Below are 16,090 nucleotides of genomic sequence, written 5' to 3'. Positions count from 1 at the left end.
TTGTAATCACCCCCACCTCCCCGCCCTCAAGGGTGACATGCCTCGATGTCCCACATGCTGGAGCTGCTCCCTGTTGGAGCCTCTGGCCCCTGGGCTCCAGCCTCTGTCCATCCATCCCTTTGCCCCACTGCTCCTGCCACAGTGAATTCCTCATTCTGCACACCACCGCCCTCACCTCCAGGGCTTCCCCAGGCCTGCTTAGTCTAGCAAACTCCTACTCATACTTCAAGCCCCAGGGAAAGTGTCACCTCTCCCGGGCCACCGTCCCCCTGCCCAATCAGCCCTAATTATGGCATTTACCAGGTTTTACTGTAATCATCTGTAAGTGTCCCCCGCTAAGTGGTGAGCCCCCGAAAGCAGGCATGATGTGGTGTTCCTCGTTGTCTGCAGCTCTGAGCAAGTCACTGGGGCTCTTGGGGGAGCCTGTTTCCTGGCAGGAAACACATTAACCCTGGGTGCTGCCCATAAGCTGCAGAGCAGAATGGTTAAATGAGCGGGCTCTGGAGCCAGCCTGCTTGGGTGCAGATCCTGGCTTTGCTACTTCCCAGCTGTGTAACCTTGGTTAAGTACTGAACATCTCTGGGCCTTGGTTTCCTCTAAGAAAGGTAGAATCCCTACTCAATAGGGACCTTATTAGGACAAAGTAGGCTAATGTCTGTAAAGCACCTAACAAGTGCCTGCTCCCTGCTCACTGTTACATGGAGCATTCATTCATCCTCTAAGAGTAGGGCCCTGAGGGAATGGCAAGAAGACTATGCCTCTGCTTGAAGGTCCCCTCCTCCAGGAAGCCTTCCCTGACCCCTGACACACTCACATTGGTCAGGTACCTGTTATCAGCCCCCTGTGGCACTTTGTGTTTCTCTTTGTTACTCACCATACTAACAATTACTTTCCCGCTAGACTCTAAGCTCTATGAAGTCGGGGTTCTTGTCTGTCTTGTTCTTTGCTGCATCGGTGGCTGGCACATAGTAGGTGCTCAGTAAAAAAGTGTTGAATTAGGGATGGAAGGTGTTGGGAAAGTGCCATATTCTGGGCTGTCACCCACAGGAGGGTCACTGAGCAGCCAGGCAGCCCGTGATAACAAAATTGGGGGTGGTCCTGGGCTGGGACACTGGGCTCCCTTGGTCAGTGTCACAGTGACCAGACCTTCTGACCTCTCTCTCTCTCTTCCCCCTTCCCTCAGTTCCTGGCATTTGACACCCAGTTGCTGATGGGTAGCCGACGCCACTCGCTGAGCCCTGAGGAGTATATTTTTGGAGCCCTCAACATTTACCTGGACATCATCTATATCTTCACCTTCTTCCTGCAGCTTTTTGGCAGCAACCGGGAATGAGGACCCCTTCCCACCCCCCCTTCCTTCAGAGAATGCCCCCTTGCTGGTCCTCTGACCCTCCCTGTGCTCCTGCCAGCCCAGATATAAAGCTAGCTGCCAGCCCAGCCTTTGGCAAGCCTGCTCACTTCCCTCAGCCAGCCCTCATCCTCACCCTCTGCAGCTTGTACCCATGCCATCAGGGGCCCTGCGGTACCCAGGTCACACCATCCCCTGTGCTGCCCCTTCCCCCCAGTTATATCTCCCAAACTGAGACAGTCGAGGCTGGAGGTTCCTCTGGGTTTGAGGACCCAAGGGATGAGTGGGAGAAGCCCAGCAGGATTGCAGAGGTGGGAAAAAGATCCCAGGAAGCCTGGCCGAGGCCTGCAGCCCCACCGTGATTCCTCCTGAGGCTGCCACAGCTGTGGGACTATGGGGCACACTGTCCTGTGCCCACCCCCTGCCTCCTCTCCCTCCTTCCAGGTTAGGCTTTGACACTCGGTAAGAAAGGGGTGGGGAGGACAACTGGGAGACAAGATGTGGGTGCTCTGCAGTGGGGGGACGGGGATAGTGGGTGAACAGGATGGCTGTTCCAGGTTGCCCATCTTCTCTCAGCTCTGGGACCAGCGGCTTGTTCTAGGCACCTGAGCCCTGCAGCAGAGAGAGGGGCAGGAAGCCAGTGCCATCCGTGCTTGCCTTGGTTTACCCTCCTGGGTCATGACACAGAGCTGTTGGGGCAGGAGGTGGGGGCAGGGGCCCTGCTACTGAGTGGGGACCTGTCCTGAGGCTCCAAAGGAGGTGGGAGCAGGCAGCCAACCAACTGGGAGGCCTGGGCTCTGCAGCACCGCCGACTCACCCAGACCTGCATCCTCCTGGGAGGCGTGGCAGGACTGAAACCAACATCCGCTCACGTCTTCTCTTAAACTCCCAGGCTGCTGCCACAGGCCTGAGGCTGAGTGAGGGCTTGGGCCCTGGAGGACTGGGTATTCTAGGGAAGGGAGGCTTATCTAGCAACTGAGCCAGCCCCACCAGGAGGGAATCCGGCCCTGCCTCCAGCCCTTCCCCACGGTCTTTCTGCCCGTCTCACTTCCTAAAACCTCCCCCATCCTCTGCCAGTTGCTGGCTTATCCCCAGTCAGGCCTCCTGAGGCCTCCATTGGCAGTGCCCGTGTCCCTTCTCCTAGCTTCTCTGGCCACTCAGGCCAGAGGTCTAGGCCGTTTCACTCCTTATCTCCTCATCTCTCCAATTTGGAAGCCGTCCAGCTGATGTTAACAACCAGGGCAAGTCCCTCCAGCTGGTCCCCATGTGATGGGGTCGGGTCTCCTTATCAGCCTCTGGGCGGCTGAGATCTCAGGCAGGGTGTGCGTCAGCCACCCAGCCCCCTGCAAGTCTGCCGGGGAGTGGACCAGGGGGCCACACCTGGGGGAAGCGTGCAGCCTGCCCTTGCTAGCGGCTAACTGGGCCAGTGGAAAGTTACTGTGTGGAGTCAGGGAGGTTCAGAGTGGATACCTGGACCCTTCCCTGGCCTCTCCCTCCAGGGTTGCCTCTCTCCCCATATGCCGGTGGCTCTGTTTGCCCCTGGGGGTGGGGGGATAACTAGGTATGTTATCTATGTGTTCCTGATCCCTCCCTCTCCGCCCTTCCTATTTCCAACTTTTAAGAAATATTGCAGAAGCATTTGAGGTTTTGTTCCATCTTGGGTATGAGGAGAGAGGGAACCAAGAATGGATGGCGGTGTTGGTGTGTGAGATAAAGGCAACTGGGAGCACAGGTGGGATGCGCCCTGCGTGCTGGTCCAAATTAATCCATTACGGCAACCCTACGAAGGTAGTACTCAGCGCATCCCCATTGCAGAGAGGAAAGCTGAGGTGAAGGAGAGGCTTGGTCCAAGGTCATACAGCTAATAGACTGGATGGGGGCTGGTTATGAGACTGGATGGTCAGGCCCCGACAGCTCGGGGGATTCGTTGTCCTCGTTACCACCCCTGGCCTTCCATCCCCACCCCACCCCAGCTACCACCACCAGATTTTGTACTCTGTAGTTTCCACCTTCTAAACACAAGCTGGGAAGCAGGATTCTGGTGTCTGATTTCCAGCCTCATTGCCAACAGGCTCATGGTATTAAGCAAGTGTTTCTTACTGACTGTGATTCAGTTTTCCTATCAGCAAGATGGAAGACCGTGGCCAGAGTGCCGCAGGGACAGGCACCAGAACACTTATTTGCACTGACTTCCTTATCCAGTTGCCACCTCTCCTCCGAGGTCCCCTCGATTCCTCTCCTAATCTCCAGTTCCAGTACTAGAGGGGTTACTTCTCCCACCCCTTGCCCTGTAATTCTCAGCCTGGGCTTTGGTCATGCTTCCCAGAATCCACTTGTCAAAACCCTCCTCTTCCTAGGACAGTTTATGCAGAAGTTGGGGACTGAGAAGCTTTTCCAAGGCTGAGCTCCAAAAGCGTGAAGGGGGAGGCAAGCACTCAGCAATACACAATGTGACGGGGCAACTCAGGGCCATCGCACAGCAGAGTATGCTGCGGAGTCTCCTATTCTGGGTCCTGAGAGGGGTCCAGGACCAGGGGTCCAGGTCTGAGCTGGCAGCAGAGCCAAGGCTGAGGCTCCTGGGTTCCACCTGTACTGAAGCCATGAGGCACCCCAGGGACACCTGGATGGGTCTTGGAAGGAGGAAGGGTGGGGAACAGGAATGCAGGATTACAAGAAACAGAGAAACCGAAGCTGGGCAGGTGCCACAAGCTGCAGAGGAGGAGGGAAGCCTGCTTCCCTGCCCAGGAAGGGGTGGGTTGGATTTTATAAAACTGCAGGCAGCCAAGAATCTGACCATCTGTGATGCAGGTTAGAGGTCTTTTACTGAGGGGAAAACAGAGCAAAAGATCCTCTCCTGGGGATTGTAGATGGGGGGCCAGGGAGGTACACACAAGTCCCTGGCCTCTAGCGCCGATTCCCAGGCTCAGGTGTGGCTCCTGTATCGCCTGGGGAAGCCCCTGGAATCTTGGTTCTGCCATCCTCAGCTTTTGCTCCTGGGGGCATCAGGATCAGACAGACACCCTTGTTCCAAAAGGCTCCGCCTCTCCCTCCCCGGCTCACCTGGGATTTCACTCAAGCACTTTGCTGCCCCTCAGTGGCTGCCTGAGGAAAAGCAGGGCCTGGTTCTGCAGGCGAGAAGCAGAAGGATGTGTGGCCTGAGGTTTGCGGGCAGGATCTGGCCACTGGCCTTCGTTCCCGGCTCTTCTCGGATCACCCCAGACCACCCTCTGCCTCAGCCTCCTGCTGTTCCCTTTAGTCCAGCCACTGTCGTCCTTCAGACACTGTTTACCTGTCTGTTGGAAACCACTCCTGTGCCACCCAGGCCCAGAGCTTTCTCTCGAGTGTCTGAGGGCAGAGACACACCCCCAGAAACAAGCCCTTCGGGCCTCAGCTCCTCCAAGTTTCCTGGGATCTGCGCTGTTCCTTTCCCTGGCCTCACCTTCCTGGTCCACGACTGACAGGAGATAAGAATAAAAGTAATAATGACACCCGAACCTTCTCCTTTGCCTGCCTTTTGCTCGTCCCCTCGGATGGCTCAGGGAGTGTGTGTGTGTGTGTGTGTGTGTGTGTGTGTGTGTGTGTGTGTGGCAGTGTGAGGGGTTCACGCCAGAGCTGCTGCTCCTAGTGCAGCTAAGTGAGAATTAAATCTCCACGTTCCACACTGGCCCTCCTGTCGATATATATAGACCCTTGGTGGAGGCCCTTTGGATCCTTGCACCTGTGACAGCCCTGACAGAGGTTCCTCCCAACAGGAAGCCTTCCATGGAAGCCTGTTCTTTTGTGCACAGTTCTGTTAGAAGATTCTTCCTTATTTTGACCCAAAATCTGGTTCCCTAGAAGGAAAGCCTATGTTGCACCTGGAAGGATCCCCAAGAACAGCAGCTTTGAGAGTTGCCTCTCCTGTGAAGACTTTCTCAATCCTGCCCCCAGGTGCCCTGGCCACTCCCTCCTCGGAGCCCTCCTGGTCTGTACCACTCTAGCTGCGTTTTAACCTCTCCTTCTGTCTCCTCGTGTAAGACCTGAGCTGCTTGAAGGCATGAACTGTGTCTTGTTCACCCTTGAATTCATAGGTCTTATGGCAAATGGCGTCAATAAACAGCCTTTGAATGAATGGAGGAAGGAATGAATGAACCCCCTCCAACCCTTTTATTTTACCTAAGAGGAAACTCCGGAGCAGAGGGTGCAGTGACTTGTCCAAGTTTATACACGAGTGAGTGACTGGGGGTGGGATTACAGGGCACAGGGGGTGATGATTACATTACCAAGTTCCTCTGAGGAACTCAGGGCTGAGCGTGGCATGTGGGAGGGGACACATCACACTGAGGCAGTGGGAGACCTTATCTCGCCTCCGACAAGGTTTTGGTATCAGTTCAACTGGAGCAGGGAAAGGAGCAGGGCAATAGTTAGGGGACTCTGAAGAAAGAATAAGTAACATGTATTAAGCACCTCCTGAGTACAAAGCACTTCCATAGCCGGCAGGAGATAGGAGAGGGAGAAATCACCAACGGTGATTACAGGAGAGAAAACGTACCCGACAGCTCCAGACCACTTAGCTGAGAGTCCCAAGTATTAATAAATGTGCTCTAAAGTAGCCCCAGCAGGAAAGCAAGCGCTGAGGAGATGTGGAGCAGTGGAAAGGGGAGGCCTCTGTGTCGGGGCTGGAAGTGAATGAAGGCTGAGGGGCCTGGACGGGTACAAAAGGAGGGATGGCAGCCCAAGCCGGCAACACTGGGCTCCCTCGCCACCGCCTGCTTCCACCCAGCCCTTCAGTCCCACTCTATTTACCCATTCTGTCTTCACTAGTTCCTAGGGCTGCTGTAACAAATTACCACAAACTGGGTGGCTTAAAACAATGGAACTAAGTTATTCTCCCACAGCTGTGGAGGCTCGAAGCCTGAAATCACGGTGTCGGTAGGGTCGGTTCCTCGCGGAGCTCTGAGGGAGGGTTCGTTCCGTGTCTCTCTCCCAGCGTCTGGGGGCTGCAGGCGCAGTCCTTGGTGCTCCTTGGCTTGCGGTTGCCCTCCAATCTTTACCGCTGTCTTCACCTGGCCTTTTCCTCTGTGTCTCTGTGTCTTGAATCCGTCTCTCCTTTCTCTTATAAGGATACTTGTCATCGGATTTAGGCCCACCCTAAATCCAGGATGACGATCTCTTCCTGAGATCCTTAATTACATCTACAGAGACCCTATTTCCAAAAAAGGTCATATTCACAGGTACCAGACGTTAGGACTCGGACGTCTCTTTGGAGGGAGTGGGTCACTATTCAACCCACTAAACCATCCACACCCTTCTGGCAGCTGCTGCCTCGACTGGTGACCTTCGTGTACATCCTCCCCACCCCAGGAATGGTCTTCACACTGAGGTTCTTCATTCCCATTCCCAGGCTCCCAAGCTAGGCTGGAGAAATTCCAGAGCTGAGCTGACCTGACCTGGCTTACACCTGCCATCTGTCTTCACCCAAGTCTCGCTACTCTCAGCAAACCTGTGTTTGCCCGCTCACTAATTGTCCCCTACCCCCATCCCCACACACAGACGGCTAAGATCCCTTCTTCCCAGCCCACCCTCCCCAACCCCTCCTGGGGTCTCTGCTTTCTTTTCTGGGAAAACCCTGCCAAAAGGAGCAAACCTCACCCTGTCTCAAAATGAAGAGGACTTTGGACTCCTGAACTTCTGTGGGCAGGAAGCAAGCTGAGAAAACAATTCAGAGGCCCCACCCCGACTCAGAGGCCTCCCCTTTCCACAGCTCCACATCTCCTCAGCGCTTGCTTTCCTGCCGGGGCCACTTTAAAGCACATTTACTTGGGACTCTCAGCTAAATGGTCTGGAGCTGTTGAGTATGGTTTCTCTTCTGCAACACTCCTGGGGATTTCTCCCTCTCCTATCTCCTGCCGGCTATGGAAGTGCTTTGTACACAGTAGGTGCTCTGTGCCCCTTTGTTAGCTCCTTTTTCCACCACGCTAGGGAGGCATGTGTGGGTGCTCTAGCCAAGAGACCAGGCTGAGCCCGGTCTTCCAGCCATGCTCACCAAGTGGCAGCCATGTGAGGGAGGAAGCCGTTTTGGAAGTAGATCCTCTCACTCCAGCCCCCAGACATTTGAGTCTTCCCAGTTGGGGCCCAAGACATCACGGAGCAGAGACAAAGCATCCCCTATGTCCCCTGTTCAAATTCCTAATCTACAGAATCTGTGAGTACAACAAAATTGTTGTTGTGTTATGACACTAAGTTTGAAGTAGTTTGATATGCAGCAACAGATAAATGGAACAGAATCTGTTCCCTGGAAGTGAGGCACTGCCATAACAAAACTTCAAACACACAGCATTGATTTTGGGACCAGGTGGTAGGAGATGCCTGACAAGTCTCAATGAGACTGTTAAGGAAAGCTTGAAGGGCTTCCAGGAGACTGCAGATGAAGGTTCAAAGAAAATTGAGGAAAATATAATTGAAACCCAGAGGGACACAGACCCTTGTTATGTCACGGTAGAAAGTTTAGCAAAATTTTATCTACACTCATGTGAAAAATAGAAAAAGATACCTAATGAACTGATGGATCTGGCTAAGATGATTTCCAGGCAGAACGCTGAAAGGGTCAGTTGGCTTGTTTTGGCTTTTTATCACAAGAAACAGATAGTGAGAGAAAACCTAAAGAAGGAATTATTCTGTTAAACAAAATTTGGAGGAGATATAAAAAGCCTAGGACAGTCTTTCCAGCCAGCAAAGAATTCTCAAAGTAATGAGGGCGTCAGGATAAAGATCAAATCCAAGGCACTGTCAGGAAAACATGGTCTGCTAGCAAAGATGAAGCCAAAGGTGTGACTGTACAACCCTTTGTTAAGACCTTAGAAAGATCTAAGATGGTGCCTCATAGAATCTTTCCAATAGACAGAAGCACTCCTAAGGATCTTAAACACATTTGTTGCAAACCGGCTCTGATAAACAAGAGGGCTACTAAGGATCTTAAAGATATCATCCTTCAGCAGCCTCACTGGGGGCCCAAGATAGAGAAGGCCTTGTCTTAAAAAGATTTATGAGTGTGACTATTGTCACTTATTGGACTGATCCTCAATAAGATTCATAGAAAAACCACAGTTTCTAAGACAGTTGTATTTGTAGTAGCACCACCAGTTCAAATGGAAAGGGACAGAAACAGTACAAAATGAAGAGGCCTCTGGACTCCTGAACTTCTATGGACAGGAAATAGACTGAGAAAACTATGCAGAGGCAACGTGGGCTACTTCCTATGGAAAAGAAGGTGACTCAGAAGGCAAAACCAAGAAGGCCAGAGAGTACAGTTAAGAGCCACAGAGAATCATTGCCAGAGAGCAATTTTGGGCCCTAGTCAAGGAATGGGCAACATGTGCCCAGAGGAAGTTCAAAATTGCTACAACCGGTGTCTGCTGTATCCCTCTCATTTCCTCCCTTTTGAACCAGAGCAACTATTGTGGTTGTCCCATCCCTGTCCCCCTACTGTATGCTGTGGTGGGGGGTGGGATATGGGGATAAATAACTTGTCTCTCTTCTGAAGTTTTCAGATTGAGACCGGCCTTACCTAGGAACCAAACCTGAAGAGCCTCAAATGCACATAGACTTGGTTTAGATGTGATTCTGGACCTCAAGCTTGAGCCTGATGCTGCAATGGGATGAGACTTTGGGGGGGTCTTAGGAAAGGTTGGGTATATTTTGCATGAGGCCTGAGGATACAGTGGAGGAGTTTAAAACAATGACCCCAAGTTCTTTGACCAGTGGAATGTGATAAAAGTGCTGCTGTGTGAGTTCCAAGAGTTCTCTGGCCCAGCAATTCCAGCAGAAGTCCTGGCTGACCCTAATTGGTCCTCCTTGGTTCAGAAGTTCTCTGCTGGACCAATCACTATGGCACTAGGGTGGAATGCGCTGACTGACTGGATCTAGGTCATATCTTTATCCCGGGAGCCACACTCATTGATAGGAGTTGGGGAAGTGAGGGATATTTCCCCAAAGGAAAATCAGAGTATGGTTCCCAGGAGAAAGTTGAATGCCAAGCAGGCAAAAACAGCACATGTCCATCACCGGAGGACAGACACCCTGCCCTCAAGGAACTCAGCATAGTGGTATGGAGATGTCAGTGAAGTAACCAATATAGTAAGTGCCATTCTATTATAGTTAGATAGGGAATTAGAAAAGCCTTCTCAGCGGGAAATCCCTGGCGGTCCAGTAGTTAGGACTCTGCGCTCCCACTGCCGGGGGCCCAGGTTCAGTCCCTGCTTGGGGAACTATGATCCCACAAGCCGCGGTGTGGCCAAAAAAAAAGTCTTCTCAGAGACCTTTGAGCTTAAAAGATGAGCACATTTTAGTCAAGCAGACAAGAGAGAAGAGGGCCTTTCAGACAAAGGGAATAGCTGAAACAAAGGCCTGGTGGCATGGAATGTTATAATGTGTTAGGGGATGGCAAGTTGTCTGGTGTTAGCTGGAGCACAGGGGGTTTGAAGGGAATGGAAAGAGAAGACGCTAAAACATGGAGAGGAGTCGGGATATGAGGAACCAAGCAACACTCTGCCAGGGAGATGGAACTAGATTCTGTAGGCAGTGAGAACACTGTAGATGGTTAAGTAGAGGAATGACAAGATCAGATCTGTGTTTGGGAAACAACTCTGGAGGATAATTTGGCCATATTTATCAAGTGACTTTTAGAAGTATATACCCTGTGTCCCAGAAATCATATTTCTAGATATTTATCCTAAATAAACAACTGGACGAATGCCAAAAGGATACAGAATGTCCACTGGGATATTGTTCATAAGAGTGAAAATTTGGAAGCATAAATATTAAACAATAAGGGACTATTTAACAAATTGTGGTACACTTATTGTACGAACTACTAAGCAGTCATTAAGAATGATAATATGGGTAAATATTTACACAGAATCACAGTATTGCATAATATTAGATTAAAAAGCATATTGCAAAATATTATGTAGAGTGTAATCCCATTTTTTATTTTTTAAAATATATTTTATGGCTCTTCCTTATAGTAAACTGCCAATGAATAAATATAGATGGAATGAGAGAATTAGAAAATTACCATTTTGTAATAATTGATTCAGGCAAGAATCATCAAATGAATGCTAAACTTTTAGGTAAAAGTTTCATAGGGACAGAATATTAATATAGTTTCAGCTTATCTCCACACAGATTACTTTCCTCTTTTTTTCTTTTTTTTAAAGTTTTTTTAAGGTAACATTAGTTTATAACATTATATAAGTTTCATGTGTACAATACTACATTTCTGCTTCTGTATCCCATAGAGCATGCTCACTACCAAAACTTTGGTTTCCATCCATCACCATACGATAGATCTTCTTTACCCCATTTGTCCCCACCACTACCCCTTCCCAGCTAGTAACTACTACTCTTTTCTCTACAAGTTTGTTTTTGTTTGGTTTGTTCATTTATTTTATTTGGTTTGTTTTTTTGTTTGCCTGGTTTAGTTTTTGTTTTTGTTTTATAAATTTATTTATTTTGGGCTGCGTTGGGTCTTCGTTGCATGTGTTGCTTTCTCTATTTGCGGAGAGCAGGGGCTACTCTTTGTTGTGGTGCATGGGCTTCTCATTGCGGCGGCTTCTCTTGTTGCGGAGCATGGGCTCTAAGCACACAGGCTTCAGTAGTTGTGGTGCACAGGCTCAGTAGTTGTGTCTCACGGGCTCTAGAGCACAGGCTCAGTAGTGGCTCGTGGGCTTAGTTGCTCCGCAGCATGTGGGATCTTCCTGGACCAGGGCTCGAACCCATGTCCCCTGCATTGGCAGGCTGATTCTTTTTTTTTTTTTTTTAACATCTTTATTGGAGTATAATTGCTTTACAATGTTGTGTTAGTTTCTGCTGTATAACAAAGTGAATCAGCTATACGTATACATATATCCCCATAACCCCTCCCTCTTGCATCTCCCACCCCTCCCACCCTACCTATCCCACCCCTCTAGGTGGTCACAAAGCACCGAGCTGATCTCCCTGTGCTATGTGGCTGCTTCCCACTAGCTATCTATTTTACATTTGGTAGTGTATATATGTCCATGCCACTCTGTCACTTCGTCCCAGCTTATTCTTCCCCCTCCCCGTGTCCTCAAGTCCATTCTCTACGTCTGCATCTTTATTACTGTCCTGCCCATAGGTTCTTCAGAACCATTTTTTTTTTTAGATTCCATATATATGTGTTAGTATACAGTATTTGTTTTTCTCTTTCTGACTTACTTCACTCTGTATGACAGACTCTAGGTCCATCCACCTCAGTACAAATAACTCAGTTTCGTTTCTGTTTATGGCTGAGTAATATTCCATTGTATATATGTGCCACATCTTCTTTATCCATTCTTCTGTCGATGGACACTTAGGTTGCTTCCATGTCCTGGCTATTGTAAATAGTGCTGCAATGAACATTGTGGTACATGACTCTTTTCGAATTATGGTTTTCTCACAGTATATGCCCAGGATTGATGGGTCATATGGTAATTCTATTTTTAGTTTTTTAAGGAACCTCCATACTGTTCTCCATAGTGGCTGTATCAATTTACATTCCCACCAACAGGTTGCTTGTTTTTTATATTCCACAAATGAGTGAAATCATGTGGTAGTTCTCTTTTTCCATCTGACTTATTTCACTTAGCATAGCACACTTAAGGTCCATCCATGTTGTCACAAATGGCAAGATTTCATCCTTTTATAGCTGAGTAGTATTCCACTCTGGGAATCTTTATCCATTCATCCACTGGTGGGCACTTAGGTTGTTTCCATATCTTGGTTATTGTAAATAATGCTGTGATGAACATAGGGGTGCTTATATCTTTTCAAGTTAGCATTTTCTTATTCTTTGGATAAACACCCAGAAGTGGGATTGCTAGATCATTTCCAGTTTTAATATTTTGAGGAACTGCCATACTGTTTTCCATGGTGGCTGCACCAATTTACATTCCCACCAACAGTGCCCAAGGGCTTCCTTTTCTCCTCCTTGCCAACACTTATTTCTTGCCTTGTTATTTATTCTAACAGGCATGGAGTGATATCCATTGTGGTTTTGATTTGCATTTCCCAAATAGTGATAATGAGCATCTTTTCATGTGCCTGTTGGCCATCTGTATGTCTTCTTTGAAAAAATGTCTGTTTAGCTCCTCTGCCCATTTTTTAATCAGGTTGTTTGTTTTTTTGTTGCTGAGTTGTATGAGTTCTTTATATATTTTGGATATCAACAGCTTAATGGATATATCATTTGCAAATATCTTCTCCCATTTGATAGGTTGTCTTTTTGTTTTGTTGAGGGTGCAGAAGTGTTTAGTTTTATGTAGTCCCATTTGTTTATTTTTGCTTTTGTTTCCTTTGCCTGAGGAGACATATCTAGGAAGATATAGTTAAGACTGATGTCAAAGAACATACTGCCTTCTTACACAATTTATGTAATTTTTGGTATAGAAAAATTAGTAAATCTAGATAAAACAAATAATAAACAAATACAGGGACAAATACAGAAAACATACATGTTTTCTTCTAAGAGTTTTATGGTTTCAGGTTTTACATTCAAGTCTTTAAATCTACTTTGAGTTGATTTTTGTGTATGGTGTGAGATAGTAGTCTAGTTTCATGTTTAAGCTGCCCAGTTTTCCCAACCCCATTTGTTGAAGAGATTATCCTTTCTCCATTGTATGGTCTTTGCTCCTTTGTCATAAATTAATTGTCCGTAAACCCATGCATGGGTTTATTTCTAGGCTCTCAATTCTCTTACATTGATCTATGTATCTGTTTTTCTGCCAATACCATGCTGTTTTGATTACTGTGGCTTTGTAATATAGTTTGAAATCAGGGTGTGTTATACCTTCAGCTTTGTTCTTTTTTCTCAAGATTGCTTTTGCTATTCAGGGCCTTTTGTGGTTCCATATAAATTTTAGAATTTTTTTGTTCTATTTCTGTGGAAAATGTCCTTGGGATTTTGATAGGAATTGCATTGAATAGGTAGATTGCTTTAGGTAATATGGACATTTTAACAATGCTAATTCTTCCAGTCCATAAGCATGATTTCCTTTCCATTTGTTTGTGTCTTCTTCAACTTCTTTCAGCGTCTTACAGTTTTCAGTGTACAGGTCTTTCACCTCCTAGGTTAAGTTTATTCCTAGCTATTTTACTCTTTTTGTTGCAATTGTAAATGAAATTGTTTTCTCAATTTCTCTTTCTACTAGCTCACTGTCAGTGTATAGAGACACAACAGATTTCTGTGCCCTGTCACTTTACTGTATTTGTTTTTTTTTTAATATTCATTTATTTATTGGGCTGCATCGGGTCTTAGTTGCAGCACGGGGGATCTTTATTATGGCATGCAGGATCTTTCGTTGTGGCGCACAGGCTTCTCTCTAGTTGTGGCACGTGGGCTCTAGAGTGCACAGGCTTAGTTGCCCCGTGGCATGTGGGATCTTAGTTCCCCAACCAGGGATCAAACCTGTGTCCCCTGCATTAGAAGGAGGATTCTTAACCACTGGACCACCAGGGAAGTCCCTTTATTTGTTTTACCTAGATTTACTAATTTTTCTATACCAAAAATTACATAAATTGTGTAATAAAATATACTGTAAAGGGAAGTTAAAAAAAATAAATAGAGAAAAAAAAAGGAAGGAAGGAGGGAAGGATGATAAGAGGAAAGAAGGAGAAAGGGAGGGAAGATGGAAAAGAAACTATTTTTATCCATTATACAACTGATAGGCCTTTCAGTTCTGGGAAATTTTCTTGAATTATTTCTTTGCTAGTTCTTTGATTTATTTGCTAATTCTTTGACAGATAGTTTGATAGTTCCCTCAGCTTTCTCTTTCTGGAACTCCTATTATTTGGATATCAGACCACCTAAGCCAGACTATATCTTTTGTCTTCTATTTTCCATCTTTGCCTTTTTTGCTCCACTTTGTAGAAGATTGCCTCAATTTTATCTTCCAACTACTCTGTGGAGTATTTCATTTCTGCTATCATATTTTTAATTCCCAAGGCTTCTTTTTGTTCTTTAACTGTTCTTTTTTCCCAATATTTTGCTGTGAGAAGGTTCAAAACATATAGAAAAGTTGAAAGAATTTTATGGTAAACATAACCATCACTTGGATTCTATGTTCTTTTTCTAGCTTGTTTCATGGATGTAATATCTCTCTTAATTCGTAGAGAATGTTAGTATTTTAGGATTTGGGGGATATTTTTCTTCTCCCTGCATGGTCTTTGCTCCTCTGACTTACTTGTTTCTAGGCTGTTTGAACTCTATTTTTCATGTTAGAGACTTTCCTCAAATGTCTGATGATCTAGGGTCATCTGCTCTACTTTAAGAGTGGGCCCCCCGATGTGATACAATAGGAAGTACATCCCCACCTAGTAGTTTTCCTGCCAAAAATCAAATCTCAATCTGAACAAGATTCTAGAGCTAACCAAGAGTTTATATAGTATACAAAAGTTGAGAAAATTATTACATGATTTCGACAATCCAGAATATAGGAAATGCTACAGGACGAAATATCTAATTTCTTCAACAAATAAGCTGTAAGGTTTTTATTTTTGTTTTGTTTTGTTTTGTTTTTTAAAGAGGGTGGGCACCAACAGATTGAAAGTATAGAGGTATGGAAGAAATAAGATTGGCTGTATGTTTGATAATTGTTGGAGCTGAGTAGCAGATACATGGAAATCATACCATTCTCTCTACTTTCACATACACTTGGAATCTATTTTAAAAAGAATGGGGACCTCCCTGGTGGTCCAGTGGTAAAGAATCTGCCTTCCAATGCAGGGAATGGGTGTTTGATCCCTGGTCAGAGAACTAAGATCCCACATGCCACGGGGCAACTAAGCCCACGCACTACAACTACTGAGTCTGCACACCACAACTACTGAGCTCATGCGCCTCAACAAGAGAGCCTATGAGCTGCAAACTACAGAGCCCGTGCACTCTGGAGCTGTGCACCACAATTAGAGAGAGAAAAACCCACACGCCACAACTAGAGAGAAGCCTGCGCACCGCAGTGAATGGTCCTGCATTCTTAAATGAAGATCCCATGTGCCACAAGTAAGACCCAACACAGCCAAATAAATAGATAAATAAATAAATAAATATTTAAAAAAAAAAAAAAAGAATGACTGGGGCACTAAAAGCTCTGAGCTGGTGGTAGGGTTGTCTCTGTGAGCTTCACTAGTTCTGGCTGGGCCGTTTCCCTAGAGAAACCCCAGATGTCAGTAAATTTCCCCAAGCAGGGCTTCCCTGGTGGCACAGTGGTTAAGAATCTGCCTGTCAATGCGGGGGACAAGGGTTCAAGCCCTGGTCCAGGAAGATCCCACATGCTGCGGAGCAACTAAGCCCTTGTGCCACAACTACTGAGCCTGCGCTCTAGAGCCCGCGCGCCACAACTACTGAGCCCGCGCGCCACAACTACTGAAGCCCGCGCGCCTAGAGCCCGTGCTCCGCAATGAGAAGCCCGCGCACCACAATGAAGAGGAGCCCCCGCTCCCCACAACTAGAGAAAGCTGCACGCAGCCACAAAGACCCAATGCAGCCAAAAAATAAATTAAAAAAAAAAAAAAAAAAGTTTCCCCAAGCAGGCTCTCCAGACCTCCCACTTGAAGGGTGTAACCCTGGCTGCCAGTTATCTGGAAAGTGGTAGGGCGAGAAATCTAGGGTTTTCAACATTCACTGTGTAAACTTTCACTTAAGCCTGCAGCAGGTTATCCTTGCCTCCAGTGGGCTGGTGTCCCCCAGACCAGAGATTCTCT

General features: G+C 47.2%; 1 protein-coding gene across 1 annotated transcript in view; it reads left to right on the top strand.

The window, feature by feature from the left end:
* FAIM2 (Fas apoptotic inhibitory molecule 2) overlaps positions 1–4,842 on the top strand; it is a 33,602-nt gene extending 28,760 nt beyond the window's left edge. The window contains exon 12 of the mRNA XM_036867058.1: positions 1,184–4,842. Coding sequence (XP_036722953.1) covers positions 1,184–1,333 — 150 coding nt within the window. The 3' untranslated portion in view covers positions 1,334–4,842. The remainder of the gene's footprint in view (positions 1–1,183) is intronic.
* Positions 4,843–16,090: the final 11,248 nt, after the last annotated feature.

The sequence above is a fragment of the Balaenoptera musculus genome, chromosome 10 (assembly GCF_009873245.2).
Source record: "Balaenoptera musculus isolate JJ_BM4_2016_0621 chromosome 10, mBalMus1.pri.v3, whole genome shotgun sequence".
NCBI classification, from domain to species: domain Eukaryota; kingdom Metazoa; phylum Chordata; class Mammalia; order Artiodactyla; family Balaenopteridae; genus Balaenoptera; species Balaenoptera musculus.
This window is presented reverse-complemented; position numbering and strand designations above follow the sequence as displayed.